At 50.0% G+C, this 23,490-nt stretch overlaps 3 protein-coding genes across 4 annotated transcripts; 2 read left to right on the forward strand and 1 right to left on the reverse strand.

The window, feature by feature from the left end:
• The first annotated feature begins 169 nt into the window (after positions 1-169).
• Positions 170-6,550, forward strand: SEPTIN1 (septin 1). Of its 2 annotated transcripts, XM_036761856.1 has the most exons (11): positions 170-217; positions 508-598; positions 715-801; positions 1,164-1,287; positions 2,797-2,931; positions 3,885-4,002; positions 4,605-4,706; positions 4,874-4,973; positions 5,558-5,723; positions 5,889-5,979; positions 6,092-6,550. In XM_036761856.1, the coding sequence occupies exons 1-11, from the start codon at positions 215-217 to the stop codon at positions 6,170-6,172; spliced, it is 1,098 nt and encodes a 365-aa protein (XP_036617751.1). In that variant the 5' UTR covers positions 170-214; the 3' UTR covers positions 6,173-6,550. The 2 variants fall into 2 exon arrangements, with proteins under 2 accessions (XP_036617751.1, XP_036617759.1); XM_036761864.1 differs by lacking the exon at positions 2,797-2,931 and having other exon boundaries at positions 180-217.
• A 1,735-nt stretch (positions 6,551-8,285) lies between these two features.
• Positions 8,286-15,164, reverse strand: MYLPF (myosin light chain, phosphorylatable, fast skeletal muscle). Its single transcript, XM_036740994.1, has 7 exons — positions 15,149-15,164; positions 10,031-10,123; positions 9,510-9,585; positions 8,971-9,075; positions 8,755-8,833; positions 8,519-8,567; positions 8,286-8,390 (listed from the first exon to the last, which is right to left on the reverse strand). Exons 2-7 carry the CDS (start codon positions 10,064-10,066, stop codon positions 8,286-8,288), a joined length of 450 nt encoding a protein of 149 aa, XP_036596889.1. The 5' UTR covers positions 10,067-10,123; positions 15,149-15,164.
• An 806-nt stretch (positions 15,165-15,970) lies between these two features.
• On the forward strand, positions 15,971-23,467 carry TBC1D10B (TBC1 domain family member 10B). Its single transcript, XM_036741132.1, has 9 exons — positions 15,971-17,193; positions 18,295-18,394; positions 18,855-18,962; positions 19,145-19,251; positions 20,009-20,123; positions 20,339-20,404; positions 20,544-20,733; positions 21,387-21,541; positions 21,653-23,467. The coding sequence occupies exons 1-9, from the start codon at positions 15,971-15,973 to the stop codon at positions 22,301-22,303; spliced, it is 2,715 nt and encodes a 904-aa protein (XP_036597027.1). The 3' UTR covers positions 22,304-23,467.
• The last annotated feature ends 23 nt before the right edge of the window (positions 23,468-23,490 follow it).

Here is a 23,490-nt window from a genome sequence, read left to right on the forward strand (position 1 = left end):
CCCCTGGGAAGCTCAATCCACCTTCCCCCTACCCTCTTCTTGAGGAACAGGTATGAACCCTTCCCTTACTCCCTTTCCCCCCTCCACACCCCTACACCCCCCCCCAGATAGACATACCACTTCCTGCACAGCCTGGCTAAAGCCACCGTCAACTTCCTCCCCTAGCAGAGGAAGTGGGGAGCCGAACCAGGTGCAGCAAGAAGACACTAGGATCATGGTGAGCCCTTCTTGGAAAGCTCGACATCTTCAGCATCCCTCCTTAGACCTTACAGGACTCATAGTCCTATTCCTTAAGTCATATTACATGACTATCCCACCCAGTCCTCAGGCCCCAGCCTCCATTCACCTTCCCACTAGCCTCCCTCTCTAATGTCCCTCCCCTCATCTCTCCCCAACAGCCTCTTCTCTCCCTGAATGAAGCAAGTGCTTTCCCCCCAGTCTTTGCTCCATCCTGCAGCCTCCTCCAAGCCCTAGCCTCCTCACTCCCACATCCTTTTTCCTTTGCAGGACAAAGAATATGTGGGCTTTGCAGCCCTGCCCAGTCAGCTGCACAGAAAGTCGGTCAAGAAAGGATTTGATTTCACCCTTATGGTGGCAGGTGAGGGGTCTGAGGGTGGGACACTACTCTCTTTAGAAATGTAAGGTCCAGCAGGAATGGGGTAGGGAGGCAGGCCATTTTTCTCTGTCCTTGACCAGCCTGGTTAATCCCATTAGGGGAGTCAGGCCTGGGGAAGTCAACACTTATCAACAGCCTTTTCCTTACTGACCTCTACAAGGACCGGCTGATTCCTGATGCCAGTGGTGAGTGAAGGGCCCCTGGCTGGGATGTGATGTTCTTCTCCCTCCCTGGCTTCTGTCTTCCTCAAACTGGTTCCTTCTTTGATCCTCCAGCCTGCCTTATCAAGCTCTCCATCTCTCTGACCACAGCTTTGTTGTTCTGTAATTGTTAGGCTAGGGTGGGAGACAGACTGAGAAATCCAGTCATACTTCAGGCCATCCCCAGTTCCCTTCTCCCTTAGCCTTTCCTCTTCTCTTCAAAGGATCTTTCACCCTCCTAAGTCACTGTCTCTTTCCTGCTGCTCCCTCCCTTCCCCCCTGGCACCCACTCCCTTCCCTTCTCCTTTATGGGATCTGCTTTCGACCCCTGTCCTGCCCTGGTACAGCTCGCCTGAGCCAGACCCTGACCATTGAGCGCCGGGGTGTGGAGATCGAAGAGGAAGGAATCAAAGTGAAGCTCACCTTGGTGGACACTCCAGGTTTTGGTGATGCAGTGGACAATGGAGACTGGTGAGGCTGGGGGACAGAGAGCATGGGCCAGGGGGAGAAGGCTCTGACCTGAAGCAGGTACTGTCAATATTGAAGGTGATTAATAATAGCTAATCCAATTAAACTGATTTAATTTGACAGCCTGAGAAGGGAAACAGGCTTCAAGCACAGCCACTCAGGGAAGGGAAAGATTGCAAAGGAAAAGGAAGCTGAAAGAGAATAAGCCTTCCAATCCTTAGAGCTAGGGATTGGTATCCACAGCTCCTGGCAGATTTCAGGGAGTCTGTGAACTTGGATGGGAGCAAAAATCGTATCTTCAGTTTAACATAATTGGTTTCCTTTGTAAGCATATATATTTTATTTTCTGCATTTAAAAATATCATTCTGAGAAGAGGTCCATGGGCTTCACCAGAATGCCAGAAGTATAAGGGGCATAAAAAAGCTTGAGAACCCTTGGTTTATTAGGGTAACCAAGAGGGAGGCATGGTACTAAGGAGAATGAAGGGAAAGGAGGGTGGGCCCTGGGGCTAAGGGGAAGCCATGGTAGCATGGTAGGAGATTTGGGAGCTTGGATTAGGCTCGTCTCCTTTCATCTTTGTCTCCCCCTGGGTTTTCCTGACCTAGAATCCCCAAATGGAAGATAGAGGTATCAGCCAGGAGCCACTGGCATCTAATTTGGATTCAAGCTGGTTTGGAAACATGGGGATGGCAGAATAGGATCCCCCATGTTCAGCTACTGAAAGAAGCCTGTTTGACTCCAGGGTCATTACTCTAGACCTCCTGGTTGAGTGGGTGGGAAGGGATTATAGAGCAATCCTCTAGAAATCTGAGGGGCTCTGAGAGCTCAGCTCCTTTGATCCACACACGCACATCCACGTACGGCTTCCAATGTTGAAACTTTACTGGAGGGAACATCCAAGACAACTCCAATCTGTCCCAGCCCCTACTTCATATTCCCAAGGCCGTCCAGTAACGGAGATTCTGGTGGGCTCCTGTTCTAGGGTCAGAAGCGTTGGCTGCTGGCAAACCTCGTTTCCATTTGTGCCTAGCCCTCTATTTCAAAACTCCCTGGAGAAAGAGGACAATGAGTTTGATTCCTGCTGCATACACTTACTGGCTGTGTGTCTCTGTGCAAGTCACTTTAGTTCAGTCAGCCTCAGTGGCCTCATCTGTATAACGGGCAGGTTGTTGTGAGGATCAGATGATATAATATCTGTAAATCACTTTGTAAACCTTAAAGCAGCCGTATAAATGCTAGCTATCATCTTCAGGGTCCTAATCCTGAGCTCCACTCCAGGTCTCTGTCATCTAGCTGTTTTCTTCCTCTGGACCCCTCTTGGCTCCTCTCTGCCATAGGCCTGAGTTTGACATGTATATACAGGGCCTGATCACTCTTGCTGGTCTGAAAGCCTCAGTCTGGGGTGAGGGAGCATCACCAGACACCCATCACAGCCCTGCCAGGCCCCCTATTTTCCTTGCCTCTGCTCCAGAGCCTGAGTTTCTTCTCCCCTGTCCCCCAAACCTTCCTAGCTGGATGCCTGTGGTTCGATTCATCGAGGAACAGTTCGAACAGTATCTGAGGGATGAGAGTGGCCTCAACAGGAAGAATATACAGGACTCCAGGGTCCATTGCTGTCTCTACTTCATCTCTCCCTTTGGTCGAGGGTAAGGGGAGGGGAGGAGACGGTACAGTCCTAGGGGGAGGAATGAGAGATGGCAAATGCAGTTTCTGGCCAGAAAGTTTTACCACTCAGGCTAAAGAGGGAGGCTGCCTAGAGAGACTCTTCAGCCACTCTGTGCCTTCTTTTTGAGATGGAGCTAGGATGGTAAATGTTCAACAACCAGCTCTCTCTCAAAAAAGGGGGGGGGAAGGTTTAATTTGAGTTATTAACATCTCACTATCACTTTATTAAGTCTAAAAATTAATAAAATAATAAGTCAAGCTCCGATAATGAAATAGCTTTTACTGATTTTGAAGGTATAAATGCTCACACTGGGCAGCCTATACAAGCTGACTCCTGAATACCACTGGACATTGGGCATAGTATATTAGAAAGAATTAAGGAACATAGAATGTCAGAACTAACTGGAACCTTAGAGATCACCTAAACTAACCCTCTAATTTAACCCATCAGGAAACAGGAGAGTCCAGAACTAGAAGTCAGGAGAATTGGGTTCTAGTTCTGCTTCTGTCATTCATTTGTTGTATGACCTTAGGCAAATCACGGCTTCTTTCTGGAACTCAGTTTCCTCCCACATAAAATGAGGAGACTGGACTTAATCACTTTGGGGGTGCATCTCACCTAATCTGGCTCATCTGACCCTGAACCCCCAGCTCAACCAGGAATTCTGGGGGGCGTTTAATCAGGGATGCTGAGGGAATTTCTCAACTGAGTAGATTGGATTAGATATCTTCTAAAGTCCTCCCCCACCCCCGTCTTTAAGTTTCTATAATCTGATTCTCAGGAAGAAAGATGAACCTTGAGGATGGAAGAGGAGAAAGCTTTTCCCCAGGAAATTGCCTAGGGAGGGGATAGGGGTAGAGCAGGTAGGGGAAGGGCAATAAGGTGGGGTGGAGAGGGGTAGAAGTCTAGACCCTGACTGCCCTTGTGGCTTAGGCTCCGCCCCTTAGATGTGGCATTCCTCCGGGCTGTGCATGAGAAAGTCAACATTGTCCCTGTCATTGGGAAAGCTGATGCCCTGACTCCTAAGGAAACCCAGATTCTCAAGCAGAAGGTATGTTTGGGGAAGGTGGGCATATGCTGAGGGGGCTTCTAATCTCCGACCTCTTTCCTTGGTCCTCAAAGAAGCCAAAGTTTAAGCTAATGCTTCACCCCATCTCTAATACCTTCCCTCTTCTTCACTTGGACTTTTTCCTTTTTCAAAAATGGATTTAAGCTTAACAATGAATTTCCTGATAGGGAGGGAGTGTTTAGGCTCTAAAAAGATTTCCTAACGGACCTAGGGACCTAGAGGGCTCTTCTGCCTAGGAGGCTTTAAAAACTTGATTGAAAAATACCACACTCTAGGGTGGTTCTGGTACAAGGCAGCTTGAAGGCCTGAGGATAGTCCTAATGAGAACAATGCAGTAGGCTGAGTCTTGGAGACGGCCTCAGGCGCTTAGCTGTGTTACTTGGGTCAAATTACTTCACTTAGAGCCTTCCTTGACTATCAGTAAAATCTGGATCCAAACACCTGGGTGTTGTAAAGAGGATGAGGAAAGCTCTTTGTAAAGGGCAGCTTTGTTATGATGATGTTCTAAGGGCCTCAGGACCAGGATGCTTCCTCTGATTTGTCATCTATTCTCTCTCTCTGGTGTATTTCCTCCCTTCTGCCAGATCCGGGAGCAGCTGGTGGAACAGGAGATCAACATTTACCAGTTTCCAGACTGTGATTCCGATGAGGATGAAGACTTCAAGAAACAGGATGCTGAGATGAAAGTGAGGGCCAAGTGGGTGGAGGCTCTTATGGGACCAAAAGTCAGATGACCAATGTCAGAGAAGAGGAAGTGAAAGGCAAGGGAGGAGAGTGGGAGCTGTTAGTAAGGTGAGACCTTGGTGATGACTAATATTCCTGGCTATGTTGTTTGGCCCTTGACCTCCTTCAGGCAAGCATCCCCTTTGCTGTGATTGGCTCCAGTAGTGTGGTGAGGGACGGCGCTGCCAGGCCAGTAAGGGGTCGCCTCTACCCCTGGGGAGCAGCAGAAGGTAAGTAGAGCTGGAAGAAAGGTTGAGGATGTAGCAAAGAAGGAGGCTTTGTAGCCTGGCCCCTTTAAAGTCTCCAAGAGGTTAACCTACCCAGGATAATGGTTTAGACAGGGCAGGTAGAAGGAAAACCTCCACCGGTCAGAGGCATAGCCAAAAGTGAAAATCTTTGAGGGAGAAGTATTTGATTATCGAATGAATGAGCGATTGAGTGAATGAATGAATAAATGAAAAAGTATTTGTTAAGCACTTACTCTATGCCATGACCTTGGATGTCACTTCATCTTTCTGGGCCACAGCTTCCTTATCTATATGTAAGAGAAGTGGTTGCCCTTCCCCATCACAGAGATTGAGTAGAATGGAATCATATGTTGTTAAAGAGGTGTCTAATTGACTATAGAATTTGTCTTCATCTACATAGAACACAATAAGAATTTGGTCAAATGATTTCTGAGGATCTCCCTTCCATCTCTGACATGCTATGATTCTAAACAGTTTTCCCCGATTCCCATGTTCCCAAATTTGGTCATGACGCCTCCTTGATGTTTCTGTTTGCTTCCAACCCTCACTCCTTCACATCCTGCCAGTGGAAAATCCTCGTCACTGTGACTTCCTCAACCTGAGACGTATGTTGGTACAGACCCACTTACAGGACCTGAAGGAGGTGACCCACGACCTGCTCTATGAAGGCTACCGAGCCCGTTGTCTTCAGAGCCTGGCCCGTCCTGGGGCCCGAGAACGAGCCAGTCGAAGGTGAGGGGGCCCCCAAGGCCACACAAACCCTTCCCCAACCCTGGATTCTAGGTGTGGCAGAGGAGGGTAGTATGTGAGTGACTGGTGGGGTGGGGGTGGGGTGCTTATCTATCAATAAGTTCCAAACCAGTTCCGATTCTCTTCCTTTCTCCTCTCTGCCTTCAGCAAGTTGTCCCGCCAGAGTGCCACTGAAATACCCCTCCCTATGCTGCCCCTGGCAGAGACAGAGAAACTTATCAGAGAAAAGGATGAGGAGGTGAGTTCCAACGGGAGAGGGGGAGCTGGGCACCCCACCCCATCTTCTCAGCTGTCAGGGAGGGACCCATTTCACATTCAGCTGAATTTCCCCCAACCTCTTACTCCTGCAGCTGCGCCGGATGCAGGAGATGCTGGAGAAGATGCAGGCCCAGATGCAGCAGAGCCAGGGAGAACAGTCCGACGTTCTCTGAACCCACGTCTTCCTCCTCCCCACTGCTTTTTTTACACCCTAGGGACCTTCTCCCCCAGTCTCTCGGGACCCAAGCAAATTGCTCAGCGCTATCCTCCCTAGACTCCCTCCCAAAACGTCCCTGGCTGAGCTCTAACCCGTAACTTATCCCACTGAGGCTCGTTTCCTTCTCCACGGATATTTGGGAATCCTACTGCCCTCCCTGCAGCTTCCTCATCCCCATTTCCCATTCCCACAATCCTCTATTCCGTCTGATCTTGTGCGACACGAACACTCTTCTCCATTTGCTTCTTCTGCTCCTTGTTCAGTCAGTTGCCTAACTGTCAAGGCTGATCTTCTTCGCAACAAGCATTTATTAAGCCCTTCTGTGTACCCCCAATGTCTTGAAATAAAAGTTGATTTCCTTAAGGGTGCCTGCTCTGTAGGCTGAGAGGTGCTTGCTGAGAGGTGGGAAGAATGATCTGGTCTTGGGGCAGGGCAGGGGAAGGCTAGGAAAGAAGAATTTCGAAAGATGGTCTGTGACCTGGGAAGTACCTGCTTAATGTTTGAGCCAAGAATGGAGAATAGGAACCGGCAGATTGCTTCCCTGTAGGAGCAGAGGGGCCCAACCCTGCTGCATGCCAGACTGGAATAGAGAGGGGGTGGGGGAGGACTGGGGAAACCAGATAGCCAGGTCCCTTAAGGAGCCTAATGGAGTTATAGCTGCAGTCAGACTAAAGGGCTGGAGGGGGAGGGAAGGGAGGGAGAGAGGGGGAGGAGGGGGGGGAAGGTGGTGCTGGGCCCCACCCCCACTGCAGGCTGAATCCGGATATCAATCTATCTCCGGGCCAGCCGGAGCTAGAGGCAGATTGTCTGTGATGTACCATCCTGCAGACCCCCGCCCCCATCCTCTCCATTAACATACCCTCCTTCCCTTTACATCCATCTCCTTACACACATAAATTCCTCTTCTCACTCTCCGTATGAATCCTCTGTCCCCACAAACACTATTCCCAAACATACACTTCATACACTCATGTACATATATACTGTGTGTGTGTATGTATATATACTCCTCCCAAATATATAAAACAGATATACCATATACATACTCCCGCAACAAGCCCTTACATATGTTTGTATTCCTCCCACAAATATGCCTTTTTAGACATCTACGTTTGCCTTTCCTTGACATGCGTGTACATTCTTGCTACACACATACGAACTTCCTCTCCTCACATATAAACTCTCCACAAACACATTCCCCATATACGTACATTCTCCTTGAATATACACACTCTCCATGAATATGGACCATATACACAACCTCCACTGTGCATATACATTTCTCTCAAGTGGACATAATGTCATAGGAGCCTAGATTTGGAGCTAGAAAAGTCTAGTCCAGCTCCCTCATTTTAGCAATGAGGACACTGAGATCCAGAGAGGAGAAGGGTCCTACTGGTGTGGCCTTAAGAAAGTCATTGGGAGTAGCACTGTCTAGTGGATAAGAGACCTATCTGGGAAAACTGGATTCAAAGCCTGCCTGAGACATTTGCTATGATGTGACCTTGAGCAAGTCACTAGCTTCTCCATGCCTCAGTTTCCTCAAATGTAAAATGAGGGAGGTTGTACTTGATAGTTTCTAAGATTCTTTCCAGCTCTATCATCCTGAGTGCAAGCAAACTTTCCCTCCTTTCCTACTCACTGCTCTTTGCATCCCCTTTTTGTCCCAAAATGTCCCTGTTTGGTTGAAATTAGAGTACCCCAAGGTCTACTGTATGAACTATGGAGGGGGAGGCAGGAGATCCTGACTTTTGATCACTCCAGGCTCCAGCTTTGCCCTCTCATGGAATCCAAGCAAGGCCTTTCTAGAAGGGTTTCCCTGCAGGAAGTTTTCCAGTGGAACTTTCTTCAGTCCTAACCCCCTTTCTCCAAATTTGCTCACTTCAGGTAAAAATAAAGATTCCCCTCTCTTCCCCTTAACCCTCCTCCACAGAAAGATATCGGGGAGTCATCAATAAGAAACACAAGTTCATCTTTATTTGGGGAATAAAGGGGGTCAGATCCAGAGGAACTCAATGCTCCCCATTCCAGGGACCAAATGAAGGAAGGCTGAGACTCTGGAGGCCTCTCTACTCCTGGTCCTTGGCATCTCCATGGGTGATGACATAGCAGATATTCTTGTAGTCCACGTTGCCTCCTACATCTGGGGGGAAGGCTGCCCACATGTTCTTGATCTGGGGTAGAGACAGGACAAGTCAGATAGAAGGAGTCACCTCCCACAGGAACCTCCCTCTCCTCTGTCTTCCCCTAAATAGATAAGTCTTCCCTCTTCTCCTCAACTTTCTTCCTCCAAAAAACCCACCTCCTCCTGAGAGAATCGGTCACACTGGGTTGTAAGCAGCTCCTCCAGACTGGAGAGGAAAGAGGAGTTACAGGAAATAAATCAGTTTATTTTGGAGAACGGTGGCTACCTCCCTACCCCAAAAAAAGAAAGAAACAAAGAGGCAGGGGAAGTTATGGATGGAAAATACTGGGGCTAGAAACTTGGGGCAGGGAATAAAGGGAGAGCATGGGACAGCCCAATAAGCTACTACTCACAATTGCTTCTTGATGGATCCCTTCCCCTCGGGGTCCAGGACTTTGAAGGCTCCAGTGATCACATCCTCTGGATCAGCACCTGGAGACAAGGAAGGCTGGAAGCTAAGTTCCCATGTTTTGGGGGAAAGGGTGTGTCTCTAGGAGAACAGAATGCTGGAGCCCCAAGGAGAATTGGGTAAGAGGGATGGTATGTATACCTAGGACCTTTAAACTCACCCTTCAATTTCTCTCCAAACATGGTCAAAAAGACAGTGAAGTTGATGGGTCCACTGGCCTCCTTCATCATGGCATCCAGTTCCTCATTCTTCACATTCAGTCGGCCTAGGAGGTAGGGTGGGGGACATAGGGAGGGGATAGGTTTCAAATTGTGCTCCTGAGAAAGGCAGGTTAATGGGGGGAAGCTGGTAGAAAGAATGAGGGGTTTAAGGTGGAAAGGGCCAGGAATGAGTACAATGAAACCTGGGTATGAGTCCCACCACTGCCACTAAATGGTTGTGTAACCCTGGGCCAATTGTCTGTGCCTTTTTGTCTCCTCTGGAAAATTGGTAGATTGGACTAAGTGATAAATAATGTTCTTTCCAACTTTACTTAACATTACTCCTAGCTTTCTTGGACTCTATGAGAAGCTGAGACAGGAATTAAGTCGCCAAAGTTCTGATAGAGAATAGTGGCTAGGCCTGGGGGCTTTGTGTTCGGTTCTCAGGAGAACAATATATGATCAGGACTTAAGGGCTGAGGGGCAGAGGTACTCTTACCCATAGCTGCAAAGGTGTCCCTTAGGTCTTCCTTGTCAATGATGCCATCTCGGTTTTGGTCAATGACAGTGAAGGCCTAGGGAGGGAGGGAATTGTTGAGGAACAGGAAAAGAGAAGGTATTGGGGTTCTACTTTCTTCCTCATTCCTAGGATTCAATTCTCTTAAGCTCTTTTCCTCAGGCCCCCAGTTTCATACTCTCTGTTCCATTCTTTCCCCCCACCCCAGCTGTCCCTCTGCTAGGTCAGCCCTTGGGATGGAAGGAATTCTCCATCTCTCTTTCCTTCCCTTCACCCCTACCCCCACTGTGGGACAGGTGCACATTCCAGGGAGGGGTGGGGGAAGGAAAGGAAGGAGAAGAACCCAGAGTTGGAGGAAATCATGTTGACTGACAGCTGGGAGCCCAGGACACCTGGCTTCATGGTGCCCCATGCTGCCACCTGGCACCAGGACTCCTCACTGTCTTATCACCTCCCCTCATCCCTCCCACTCCCAATGCCCCCCCCCCCCAACTCTTCCTTACCTCCTTAAACTCCTGAATTTGTGTTTGGTCAAACATGGAGAAGACATTGGAGCTGCCACCCTCTGCTGCCCTTCTCTTGGCCTTCTTGGGTGCCTGGGGGGAGAGGAGATAGGCAGACAAAAGGGTCAGATGCCTGGGACCTACAGGCTAGCAAGGCTTGGTGAATGGCTAGAGAATCAGTGACTCTAGAGCAGTAGGGAGGGGAAGACAGGCTAAAGTCCTCAGTGTAGGAGTTAGCTTGTGGGGGTCAGGAACAGAATGACCAATGCTCCCAGAGCTGCTTCCCAGAGCTCCTAGCCCTTCTAGGTGCCCCTTGCTTATTTGTGGCCTCTGTGGCACACTCATCATGACCCCAATCCCTGGAGCATGGTGGTGGAGAGAGAGGTAGAGGTGATGATGGTAGTGGTGATGGGGCCAGGAGATCTGTAAGGAAGATACTACAGGCAGAAGAGTAGGGTAACTCCCCTGGAATGCCTGTAGCTCCCCCCGCCCCTTCTGTCTCTTTCTCTGTCTCTCCAACTTTTCTTTTCTTATAGAGACAGAACTCTTTCCCTTTAGTTGGACAGATAGATGTATCGGTTACCTCTGTGTGACTTAAAGCTGGGTGCTCAGTGAATCTGGCTGGTGTAGGACCAGATCAAGGCACATCATGGGCAGAAAGGTCCGGCTATCACAGCAAAGTCAGACCATGGTTATTAGCCTCATCGTCTGTGCCCAGGGTTTCACAAAGTGTTCCTGCTACCCCAGAATCCTCTAGTACGGGACTGCACTCTGTGGGCACGTCTGGCATGCCTGAAGATTTGGGAGAAGGAAGAGGACAGGATGGGGACCTCTACCACCAGCTTTTATGACCTCAAGCGAATCATTTACCCTCTCTGGGCTTAAGTTTCCTTATCTGTAAAACAAAGACATTGGGACTAGACAGCCCATTTAGAGCCCCTTAAATCCTATTATCTTACTGTCTTACTGACTGGTAGGTGGATTCTGCTCCCAGGTAAGGTAAGGGAGTGTGTGTGTGTGTGTGTGTGTGTGTGTGTGTGTGTGTGTTTAGGGGAAGTACAGTGAGGATTTCATGACTGTCACCTGGAGTAACTTTTGACTAAGGTCTTTCTTTGCTCTCTGTGAGGGAACTGGGTTTTCTTACAATAGCGGCGGTGGAGGTGAGAAGGGACTGTCAATTATATCCAGTAACTCCATTTTGCAATAATGCTGATGGGGTTCTCTTTCTAGCCTTAGGAGTTAGAGTTGGAAAAGGTCAACCTCTCTGACCTGATGTACCCTGAGGTCAAGTTGGCCGGTCCTGATGCTCAAAAGCAAACACTGTCTTGCTATTTATAGTTCTATGATTCTCCAATCTCAAGGTAATATTGGAGAGGGGGCGGGCTGGGAATTTCTTCTAAGGTGTTACTATAGCAATTACTGGAGTAATTTTAGCACATCTATTCTTGATGAAACACTGACAGTTACTAGAGTGTAGTACACTTTCTAGTACAAAAGCAACGTGATGTTATTTGGACAGAAATTGCTTGTAGTCTTTTTGGGTAGGGTGGGTGGGGATGGAAGTGAGAGTGGCCAAGTAGGGGATTTTTATCGATCTTCCTTCATCACTTCAAGTGCTAGTGTCTGCTCTGTTGCTCACTGGCTACAGGACCTTAGGCAAGTCACACCATGCCCTTCTCAGCCTCAGTTTCTCTACCTGTAAAGTGAAGAGGTTGGACCAGATGATCTCAGAGGTTATTTCTACCTTTACATTTTGATATCTTATCATGTCAGAGGCATTCCCCTCTTTGTAAATTACATATTTTTCTAGGAGGTTAAACCCTTCTCCCTTGATTGCCACAGAACCATCCTGTTAGCTGTGTTACTTCTTCAAAGAATGTTCCTGCCCCCACAAGTTGTCCTCTAATTTAACGGAGCTGGGAGTCAGTGTCTGGAGGCCTTAGGGTGGGGAGGGGGGAAGAGATCTCACTCACCATATCTTCTCTCTATGGGGTTGGGTGACCGCTCTGGTGGTACGCTGGAAGGAACCGGAGCAGAGTGACAAAGCTTGGACAATTCCTCTGTGGTTATATACCCCACCCGGGGGAGCCCTTAACATACCAGGGTAACCTTAGCCGAGTCTTAGAGTTGGGAAGGGGAGGGGCTGGGTAGAAAAAGAGCCAAGGGCTGATGTGGGGGGAGGGATGAAGGGGGGGAACAGATGGCTACCCAAGATACCGAAATAGCCCTAGCTCACAGGCCTCTCCTTTCTTGGAGAAGTGAGGGGGAGGGAAGCAACTGGAGATGGAGGGAAATCTTAGGGATGTTCTAACTCAGGGAGAGTCTTCGTGGAGGACAAGTGTACCAGTTGGGAGGGGGTGTGGAGAGGCAGAATGTGGAGTGTGGCAGATGAAGTCAGGATGGGATGTTTGTGCCTCCCCAGAAGGCACAAAGATTCCAGGGTGACTAGACTGGGGAAGGAATGAGAAATCAGGGAAGTCAGTGGCTTCCTGAGCAGCCAAGGAGATATAAAAATGAATAAGACATAGTCCCTTTCTTAAGGAGTTCACAGGGAAGCAAAACATTTTCATAACAAAGATGAGCTAACAATACCAGGAAGTTATGCTAGGTACCACATGTGTGTTCCCAACAGTAAGCTTAGTTGAAATTCAGAGGAAGAAAAGATCATGGTAGGACAGGGTGATCTGAGATGACTCCGCAGAGGAGATGGGGTTTAATCTGGGCTTTGACAGATAGATAGAAATTAGAGAGGATGGGAAAGGGCATTGCAAACTGGGAGACCAACATTAGCCTAGATGCCAAAGTCAGAGGTAGCCATAGTGGATAGAGCCCTGGGTTTGGAGTCAGGAAGACCTGAGTTCAAATCTAGCCTTAGACACTAGCTGTGTGACTCAGGACAAATCACTTAAACTCTTTGTGCCTCAGTTTCCCCATATGTAAAGTGGGGATAATAACTGTGCCTACTTCTCAGGGCTATTTTTGAAGATTAAATGAAGTTATATTTGTAAAGCATCTGACACATAGTAGGTGATTAATAAATGCTTAGACCCTTCCATTTCTTCAGGAAATAGTGGATAGTTAGGCTTAGAAAGGAAGGCTGGGCCTTAGAATACTGAGGGCCTTGAATGACAGTCTAAGTTCAGACTTGAACAATGGGGATCTACTGAAAGTTTGTGAGCAGGAGAGGGGCATGATGATCAAAGCTGTTCTGACAAATAGTTCTGAAAGGTTGTTTTGCCTTAGATAGGGGAAAGGAGACGTAAAGGAAAGGATGCAGTCTGATGAAATGGCCAGGCTTAGACTTAGGTGACCCTCCCTCCAAAAAAGAGAAAAGCAGGCACTGTGTAGCCAAGGACCAGAAGCATGGATAGTTAATGGAAGAGACAATGAGATTTAGGGGGATGACCCGGCCTGAGAACATGGACAGGGCCCAAGAGGCTGGGGCCCCTAAAGAGCTTGTGTCTTCTATGGGAGCTTGCCATTCTGGGGAATGCTCCTTGCCTCTCAGAATGCCCCTCCCCCAGTACCAAGCCAATGCCTCTAAGACATTTTCCTTTCTGGGCACTGGGGACAGTCCACCTGTTGTGTCTGATGGGAGGGGGGGAAGGAGCCACCTAAACTTAGCACCAGCTGCCCCCCTGCTGGCCTCCTAACTAACCCTCCCCTCCCACCCTATCCCCTGACCCCAGGGCCCCACTGCTGAAGAACCTTATATGGGCAACAGGGACCCAGTGAGGTGGGGAGAGGGGACTTAGACCATGAGTGGGGGGAGTAGAAATAAATTATTCCTGGGGTCTATCCCCCCACCTTTATGGTATCTAAAAGGCAGGGCACCTGAGTTGTGGGTAGGGACTGGAGTGTCAGAAAGAAATCAAATGGAGATAGGGTTTTTTAGGTTAAACATGGGTTCCAGAAAAAAAAAAGGAATGCCATCCCAGGGAGAGATGGGGGGGGGAGCAGGAAAGGTGGGAAGACTGAAAAGATAGGGGATTAGATGCCTGGGTTCTAAATAGAGAATAAAATTACCAAAAGAGAGAGAGAGAGAGAGAGACAGACAGAGAGAGAGAGAGACAGACAGAGAGAGAGACAGAGACAGAGAGAGAGAGAATGTTAGGCCAATTGAAGGAACTTCTGGGTGGTTGAATACTTGAGCTCTAGGTGTGTAATTGGGTCCCAGCGTGTTATGGAGGAACCCGAGGAGGACTTGAAATCTGGGGGACTGGATGCATTGGGAGCTGGATAAAAAAATGATATCTTCCCGAGAAAGAACAAGGGATTGAGGGACTCTAGAAAAATTGGATGACTGGGATCGGAGAGAACAGGCTTCATGGTTGGGACTTCTGATGTCTGAGTTGTGGGTAGAATGGGATTACTCCAAAAAAGTTTGGGGGAGTCAGGAAAGTTGGTGAGTGTTGGGTGGGGGATGGGGTCTTGGAGACAGTGGGATGCCGAGAGGATTGGAGAGTCGGGAGCCTTGGATAAGTGGAATCTAGGTGGAGAATGGGATCCCTGAGAGAGTGATTAGGGATAAGAGACTGGGGGAAGGTGTTGCAGCAGATCAAATCAAGACAGTGATCATTTATTAAGCACCTACTATATGCCAGGAACTGTGCTAAGCACTGGACTCAATCAACCAACAAGATAAGGACAGAGACACCTGGATTCTTAGAGGGGAAGTGTTCATTCATTCATCCATTCATTCATTCCATTCTCAGAACAGGTTTGAAGACCCCACTATGTGCAGAGCATTGCGAGGGGATATAAGGGCGCACACAGAGACAAGAGTGGGATGAGGGAAGGCGAAGGAGGTGCTCAGGCGCTCTCCTGAGCTGTCCCCGACTGTCACCCGTCATCCGCTCTTCCCTCCCACCACCTGCCACGGACTGTCACTGCCTGTCCCCAACGCCACCACTGCCGCTGGCAGCCGCAGGACCTTCCCGAAATATCCATTGGTTGTCACACTTGTCAGTTTCTCTCGTCGGCCCCTGGCTCCTGAAGACGCATTCGTTGGCTGAAAAAGGAGAATCCCCTCCTACGATTAGCCCGCCCACTAGCGGTCATTCTCTCCTCTGCTTCTCTGGAGGACCTCGGATCTTTAAAGCTTTGAATTGACTATACCTGCTGTCAATCACCGCCCACATATGACATCACATCTGTCAATTTTGACCCTGCCGTTCCTTTCTCATTGGTTCACCCGGCTCCTTTTCTCACTTCCTTATAGCTCGAAAATTCTGGGGCCACCTTTTTCCTCTCAAACCCCACCTCTTCCTTTATCCTTCCGCGGTCAAACTCTCGCTAACTTTTTTCATTGGCCAGCAGTTGCCAACACCCTTTTTTTTAATGGGTTGCTTTCTTCAACCCACCTTCTTCCGCCTTATTTTCCATTTTGGTTGGCCCCCAGAACATTTTCCTCATAGCACGCCCCACCCCTGCTTCCTCTTCCCTGGGATCCCACCTACTTTTGCCTGATTGGTAGGCGCGTCATTCTTTAGCTCCTAATGATTGGCTAGGATCCCCTTGAAGGCGGGCTAGGGAAGGCGAGGAGGGCGGGATTACACTTCACGCAGGCGCCAGTTGTTTGACTGGAGCGCTGGTGGTGGTGGGGAGCGCTCCTCCCAGCTAACGATGTTGTGCGCAGGCGTGAAGACGGCCGCCAGCCCCAAGGGGGGAGAGAGTTAGCGCGCGAGCGAGGGTGAGAGGGCTCGAGCCGGACCCCTGCGAGGCGCCAGCCCTGTGCGGCCCCCTCCTCCCCCTCCCCTTCCTCCCTCCCCCTCCCTCTCTGTCCTACTCGGGCGCCCGCCATCTGGCTAGGCCGCGCCCTTCACCCTCTGCCCCCTCCCTCCCTCCCTCTTTCCCTCCCGGTGGGTGGGGTGGCTCCTCCCCCAGGCCCAGCCTCCGGGGAGGGGGATGTGAGGAGCACCCCGGAGCGGGGCCGTCGCCATGGAGACAGGCCCGGCGCCCTTGGTGGCCCCCCCGCGCCGCCATGGCGCCTCAGTGGCCCCCTCCCCACCACCTCGGGGCTCCCGGGCTGGGCCTGTGCTGGTGGTGGCCCCGGGGCCCCCGGTGACCACGGCCACCTCCTCTCCGGTCACTCTGGTGGCCCCCGGGGAGGCCCGCCCAGCCTGGGTGCCCAGCGGCCCCAGGCCTCCGCCTGGCATCCCCGGGAGCCGTCAGCCACCTCCTCCAGTCCCTGCAGGGTCACCGGGGCCGGCCGGGGGCAGCACGGTGGTGGTGCTGACTCTGGAAGCTGTAGCTGCAGCCTCGGCCTCCAGCCAGGATCCTGACCCCAACCCCACCGGGCAGGTGAGGACAGACAGCCCCGGCACCACAGGAATCCCAAGGACAGAGCCTGGGCCCGGGTCAGCCTCGGAACCTCATGGCAGGCCAGTGGCACCAGGAAGAAAAGCGTTGCCCATCAGTGCTGTGACTCCCGAGATGAGGACAGACTCGTCGGTAGCAGCAACAGCAACCTCAGCACCCTTGGACACAGCCCCCGTAGGTGACTCCCTGGTCACCGGCTCAGTGGGACTGACTACATCAGAAGTGGTGGCAGCACCCAGGCTGGAGCTGGCAACTGGATTAGCCAACTTGGCCCTCTCAGGAGCACCTGTGTCTGTGACAGAAGACAGCACGAGTCTCGTGCCCCTTGTAACAACTTCTGGTGCGATGACAGCCAAACCTCCTGTTGCACCCAAACTGGGAATGGTGGTAGCTTCAGGAACAACTGGACCAGCTACCGCTGTAACAGCAGGGCTGACAACAGATGGACTAGCTGCTACAGGGACAGTGGCAACAGGTGAAACAGTTGTGGCAGTGGCAGTGGCAGGCCCAGCCATTGCAATGCCAGCGGGGACAGAAACAGAGTCTCCTGCAGCTTGTGAGACTCCAGTAGCCACGGTAACTGTGACCCCAGCCCCTGAGCCAACTGAAGGTTCCCAGGACCTGGGCTCCATGTCTAGCTTAGGTCCTGGAATTCAAGGACCTCGTGGACAGGCCCCAGACAGCCTGAGCTACCTGGACTCTGTGAGCCTCATGTCAGGTACCTTAGAGTCCTTGGCAGATGATGTGAGCTCCATGGGCTCAGACTCAGAAATCAACGGGCTTGCCCTTCGCAAGACAGACAAGTATGGATTCCTGGGGGGCAGCCAGTACTCTGGAAGCCTGTGAGTACTGGGGACCCCATGGGACCACTTTTGGTATGGGGAGAAAGGGCCTTTCAGAAGAGGTGACATTTATAAATCCTGTCAGTTCCATAGTTCCTCCAACTTGGGGTTCAGTCTTATCGAGGGTTGCTTTGAATTAAACTTCATTTATACTCACCATCGATCAGTAGCTTATTGTGAAGCGTGGTGTGGTAGAAAGAACAGTGGACCTCAGAATTGGATCATTTGAGTTCTAGTTTCATCTCTGCTCTTGACTTGCAGTGTTGACCTTGGACAAGTCATTAAATAGTCCCTGGGTTTATCTCATCTGTAAAAAGGGTGGGTTAGACTACATACAACTCTAAGGCCCCTTCCGGTTCTGACAGTCTGTAATTCTCTGATGTTAAGACCTGGCCATAGGTGGGGGACCGGGTCTCATTGAAATGAGGGCTAAATAGCAGCCAGTTAGGAATAGTCTTTAGAAGTTTAGTTGGATTCACAGGCCGTGATGGAGGTCCATAGTCTTACTCAGGCGAGGATACTGCAGTGCCTCAGTATAATGTAGGTGACGAGGGATTCTTGACTTTAACCTGGAGGGTGGGGCCAGGGTATATGAAGCCAATTCCTTGTTCTTTACTTGTTGTCTCTTGCCCTAATGCGGGAGGTCCCAAAAAGTATAAAGGGTAGAGTATGATTTAGGGGGAGGGGAACATTGAATGAAACTTTTCTGAGTGAGGGAGCAGGGACTTCTAGGTCTTCACAGGAGAAAGGGACAGGAGTGCCTCTTCTCCATTTCCTCATGTCCCCAGGCCCTGCCCTCTTTCCTAGTTCCCTTGCCTCCTATAGCCTGAGTCACTCCCTCCCAAGGTGTGGGGTGTGACTGCTGTGACTCCTTCCTTCCCTCTATCTGGATCCTGGTCCTCCTTGTTCCCCTTCCTATGGGATGATGGAATGACCCCTGACACCCCCATTCTCTTGGGTAGGTCATCATGGATATAAAATGGGAAGTTGTGGAATCTGAGGAGATTTGAAAGGGAGAAGTTTGAGGGTTTACCGAAGAGAGGATGGAGAAACTTATGGTTGGGGTGACATCAGTTGGACTCCTTTTCCTTTCTCCCCCAGGGAAAGCTCTGTCCCTGTTGATGTGGCCCGTCAGCGGGAGCTAAAGTGGCTGGACATGTTCAGTAATTGGGATAAGTGGTTGTCTCGTCGATTTCAGAAGGTACATGAAATGGGGACGGCAAGGTCGAAGTTTGATACACCTTTCACCTGTGAGGGCCTGTAGCCCTCTATTCCTTTCCTTTTCTCTGCCCTTCAACCTTTCTAGTAACAAGGAGGGTGGAAGAAAGCAAAAAATATCTGTTAAGTCTTTAGGGGGAAATTATGCACAGGAATAGGATCAGCCTGCCAGACTGGATAGTATGTTGTGTTGTATGTTGGGGGCATGAAAATGTTATATGTTAAATATGTAAAGATAAGGCACCAGTGCATTTATTTTGTCTAACATTGGGATAACCCCAGGGCCACCTTGCTTGGGAGCTGGAAGCTCGGTCTTAGGATGAGCCCTGAGGGGAAGATTGGTCTCTTCCTGTAGACCGATGGAGTGTCAGGGTGGATCCAGGCTGAGTAAAAGTCTATCTTCACTTATGTCATCCTCCCCACTCCTGTCTCCTTTCTGCTAGGTGAAGCTGCGATGCCGGAAGGGCATCCCCTCATCCCTTAGAGCCAAAGCCTGGCAGTTCCTCTCCAACAGCAAGGAACTCCTAGATCAGAACCCTGGTAAATTTGAGGTATGGATGGCAGCCGGTTGTCAGGAGAGAATATTTATATTGAAATGCCAGCTCTGCCTTGTCCTCTGGTCAAGCCAAGGTTCTCCTTTGTGCTTTGGGAAAAGGGTCTAGAGGGCTTTCCCTTGAATATGGGGTTGGGGGGAAGATTGCTACAGAGATAAAACTTCTCCATTTTATCGAAGGAGCTGGAGCGGGCCCCTGGAGACCCTAAGTGGCTGGATGTGATTGAGAAGGACTTGCATCGACAATTCCCCTTTCATGAGATGTTTGCTGCCCGAGGGGGTCATGGGTAAGATTTAGGGGTGGATGACAGTGTGTAATCAAAAAAGATATAGGGCAGTTTCATTCAGCAAAAATTTTGATACAGCTTAAGGGCCCTTTGTTCGATATTATGCAGAACACAAAGATGGAAATATGGTTGGTTTCTGCACATAGTGTAGTGGGAGAAAAGACAAATAACTAAAATAAAGAGTAGGGTATGATTAAATGACATAAAAAAGGTACAAACTACTGTGCAACTTCTGGCTAGAAAATTAGGAAAAGAATCTTAGAAGAACATTTGAATTGGGTTCCAAACAGTAGGTAGAATTCTGATTGGTAGAGAAGGAGGAGGGCTTTACCAGTAGTAGGAATAGTGTAAGCAGAAGAGCTGAGAAGGAAAAATTACATGTTTTGATATACTGCAAGTAGTTTAGTTTGTGACTGAAGTATCTGAAGAGGGGAAAGAATATAAAACTGGAAAGGTAGGTTAGGGCTTGAGAACCAAGCAGAGGAATTTGAACTTTTCTTTTGTGGACAGTGAGAAGAAGTCATTGAAGGTTTTTGAGTAGGTGGCTGGGGGTGACATAATCATAGCTCTGTGTTAGGAAGATTAATCTGGTGGCTGTGGATGTGCAGCACAGATTTGAGCTGAGAAGAGGGGGCTAGAGTGGCATGTGCTGTAGACAGTTTCTTAGGATGGGTTTGGGGCAGTCTGAACAGATGTCCTCAAGAACCATTGGATCCCAGTTACTATGGTAACCTTCTTCCCTCTCCCATGCCTGCAGGCAACAAGATCTATATCGAATCTTGAAGGCCTACACCATCTATCGGCCTGACGAGGGTTACTGCCAAGCCCAGGCTCCTGTGGCAGCTGTGCTGCTCATGCATATGCCTGCTGAGGTCAGAGGGCAGGAATAAGGGACCAGGGGTTGGGCAATGGGAGGAACTGGAGTCTATGGTAATACCTTGCATGTGTTCAGACCAGACGGCTCCAGAAGCCCTTTTGGGTGGGAAGAGGGGGAGTGGCCACAGGGCTGTCAGTGGAGTAGGGATGGGGAGAAGTTTAACAAGATGCTCTTTAATCCTTACACATCCACTCTCCTTTCCCTTTCCAGCAAGCCTTCTGGTGCTTGGTACAGATATGTGACAAATACCTTCCTGGCTACTACAGTGCTGGTCTGGTGAGTAATACTTTGGCTTTAGCAATGGTGTGGAACCAAGGCAGGCTGGAAGGGAGAAGTTGGGAGAAGGGAGGTTAGAGAATCTTTTCCCTTCAGCTTGTGACTATGGTGTCTCTTCATCTCTCTGCTCACTGTTCAGGAGGCCATCCAGTTGGATGGGGAGATCTTCTTTGCCCTCCTTCGGCGGGCTTCCCCTCTAGCTCACCGACATCTTCGGCGTCAGCGCATTGACCCTGTACTCTACATGACTGAGTGGTTCATGTGCATCTTTGCTCGAACTCTGCCTTGGGCCTCAGTTCTCCGGGTCTGGGATATGTTCTTCTGTGAAGGTATCAGTGCTCAGGGGACACTTCTAGCCCTGTGGTTCTTTCTCAAGCTTCCTTTCTAGGACTTCTGTCTTCATTCTTTTCTTTTGCTTGTTACTCTTCCATCTGCTGCTATCGGAGGGCAAAACCCTCTCACAGAGGAGCCAGCTATTTACTATCATGCACTGTCTTCACTGACTTCCTTTATCAGGCTGGTTTCAAGAGTTTTCTACTCTCACCACAGTATACCAGCTCTAAAAGAGGGTGAGAGTAGTGGGAGTGGGATGCAGCCTACATTTTGAATAGATTTCTGTTAGGTTCCTCTTCCTGTTAGTTGGCTAATATTAACACCCCTTCTTCATAATCCTGATCACTTCATAGATGCCCCTGACCCAGCTACTGTTGAGAGAACTACAGACTGTCCTTGGGTTGCCGACACATACTTAAGCTCAACGGCCACCCTCATTATGCAGTGGTTTCTGTAGCAATTGCTAGGGAACGCCATTATCTTTCTGATGACCCAGGGCGCAAATCCTCAAGCAAAAATCATTGTTATTTGATAAAGGTGGGAAAGGGAGAGAGTCATCTAGGCCTTGATGTTGTAAAGCATAAGAGCTTTGGAATCAGCTAGGTCTTCAGCAGCCTTCTCTGCTCTCTGACCCCTCATCTTCCTTTAGGAGTCAAGATCATCTTCAGGGTGGCTCTGGTGCTTCTGCGGCATACGCTAGGCTCTGTAGAAAAGCTTCGGTCCTGCCAGGGAATGTACGAGACCATGGAGCAGCTGAGGAACTTACCTCAACAGTGCATGCAGGAGGAGTTCCTTGTGCATGAGGTAGGTACCTCCTGCCCTGTCTTGCGATGCATCTCTATTTCCTGGAGCCAGCTGCCTCTTTATGCTATTCCTGAGACTCTTGTGCCTCATGACCCTCTCTTCTCATTGCAGGTGACAAACCTCCCTGTGACAGAGGCCCTGATAGAGCGTGAAAATGCAGCCCAGCTAAAGAAGTGGAGAGAGACCCGGGGGGAGCTGCAGTACCGACCATCCAGGAGGCTCCATGGCTCGAGGGCTATCCACGAGGAGCGAAGGCGACAGCAGCCCCCCCTGGGTCCATCATCCAGCCTCCTCAGCCTTCCAAGCCTCAAGAGTCGTGCCTCCAGGAGTGGAGCTTCTTCCTCCCCACCACCTCCTGTTCGAAGAGCCAGCGCTGGCCCTGCTCCAGGCCCTGTGGTCACTGCTGAAGGGCTGCATCCTTCCCTGCCCTCACCAACTGGAAACAGCACACCTCTGGGACAGGTAAAGGAGACCAAGCGACAAGAGAAGGAGCGGCAGAAGCAGGAGAAGGAGCTTCAGAAGCAGGAGAAGGAGAGGCAGAAGCAGGAGAAGGAGCTTCAGAAGCAGGAGAAGGAAAGGCAGAAGCAGGAGAAGGAGAGACAGAAACAGGAAAAGGAACGGGAAAAGGAGAGGCAGAAACAAGAAAAGAAGGCCCAGGGACGGAAGGTGTCACTTCGACGGAAGGCTGACGGTTCTCCACCCCCACAAGATGGAGGGGATGGGAACTCCGCAGCTGCGGCACGACAGGATGCTTACTTCTAACCTTCTGTCCCTTCCATGCTGGTAAGGGCACTGGCTTCCCTTCACCATGATGAACTTCATTGTCTGCCCTCTGCACTCCCGTGACCTCCCAGACCCAGGGAGCCAGCCATAGGTCTCCTTTCATTATACTTGGTTAGTGATGTTCTCTCCATCTTGGTGTAAGCAGCCATATCTCAACAGGAGCAGAAGGAGTTCGTGCGGATTCTGCAGGACCCTCGGCGGGCCCCGTTCCACCATCTGGAGCTGGCCCGATTGCCTCAGCTGTTGCTGGACCCTGTCCCCAAGTCAGCCCTGTCTAGTGGGCTTGAAACCCCAAATTAAGCATTTCATGGGACAATGTGGAGTGAGCCCTGAGCCCTGCCCCACCCTTTCCTATTCTGCTCAACCAGTGTTCTTCCTTTCCTGACTCCATTAAGTTTCTCCTTTTCCCCCTCTCGCTGATCTAACCTCTTCACACCTTCTTCCAGCATGAGAGGACCTTTGAAGATGGGCCTTGGCTGTTCCTAAATTTTCACTCTTTGTGGTTCAGCTTCCCAATTCCACAAGAACTGGGTGAACCTCTCCTCTTCCTTCAAGCCTTAACCATCTCCCTACATCTCCCCTCTGTGCCAGACTGGGAGGTGGAGGGGCCTCTCTCTATATTATATATATATATATATATAGGCATATATATATATAATATATATATATCTGATATCTCTGCATTGTAATTATGTACAGAGGACCTGGGGGGGGCGGTTCAGTCTCTATTTCTCCTCTTGCTCTGTTCACTGGTTTATTTAAGGGGAGTTGACCTGCAGCAGGAAGGGTCCCTCAGCCAGACTGCTTGCCTTTCAGTCCTGTTTCTAGCTGCTTTTCTTCATACGCTCTTTCTGCCACATCTTGCAGTCTCACACACCCATCTCATCCTTCTTGGGCCCTTTCTAATTTTGTCCATGATCTCTTTCCCATTCTCTCCTGCCTTTTTTTGTTCCTTGAATCTCTTGCTCCACTTTGAGTTGGGTGTCCTCTCTGTTCTCTAAGGGGGTGGGGGGGCTCTCATGTTTACATTCTCTTTCTGCCCCCTCACTTCCCCTACTGCATTGCCCCCTACCACCCCCTTCCACCCCCAACTGTACAGAGCTTTGTGGAACCAGGAAAGAACAAATCTACTGACCTGCCCTACACTTGACTCCTGCCTGGTTATT

This window comes from Trichosurus vulpecula, chromosome 1 (genome assembly GCF_011100635.1).
Source record: "Trichosurus vulpecula isolate mTriVul1 chromosome 1, mTriVul1.pri, whole genome shotgun sequence".
In the NCBI taxonomy this organism is placed as follows: Eukaryota; Metazoa; Chordata; class Mammalia; order Diprotodontia; family Phalangeridae; genus Trichosurus; species Trichosurus vulpecula.

Bases quoted from the DNA above. Each gene is read 5' to 3' on its own strand.
- TBC1D10B (XM_036741132.1), top strand. From the start codon at position 15,971: ATGGAGACAGGCCCGGCGCCCTTGGTGGCCCCCCCGCGCCGCCATGGC. The intron at 19,252-20,008 runs GTAAGATTTAGG...CCATGCCTGCAG, and splicing joins GCTGCCCGAGGGGGTCATGG to GCAACAAGATCTATATCGAA. The intron at 21,542-21,652 runs GTAGGTACCTCC...TTCTCATTGCAG, and splicing joins AGGAGTTCCTTGTGCATGAG to GTGACAAACCTCCCTGTGAC.
- MYLPF (XM_036740994.1), bottom strand. From the start codon at position 10,066: ATGTTTGACCAAACACAAATTCAGGAGTTTAAGGAG. The intron at 9,586-10,030 runs GTAAGGAAGAGT...CTCCCTCCCTAG, and splicing joins AAATTCAGGAGTTTAAGGAG to GCCTTCACTGTCATTGACCA. The intron at 8,568-8,754 runs GTGAGTAGTAGC...TTTCCTCTCCAG, and splicing joins GGATCCATCAAGAAGCAATT to TCTGGAGGAGCTGCTTACAA.
- SEPTIN1 (XM_036761856.1), top strand. The intron at 599-714 runs GTGAGGGGTCTG...TAATCCCATTAG, and splicing joins TTTCACCCTTATGGTGGCAG to GGGAGTCAGGCCTGGGGAAG. The intron at 4,707-4,873 runs GTGAGGGCCAAG...GACCTCCTTCAG, and splicing joins AACAGGATGCTGAGATGAAA to GCAAGCATCCCCTTTGCTGT.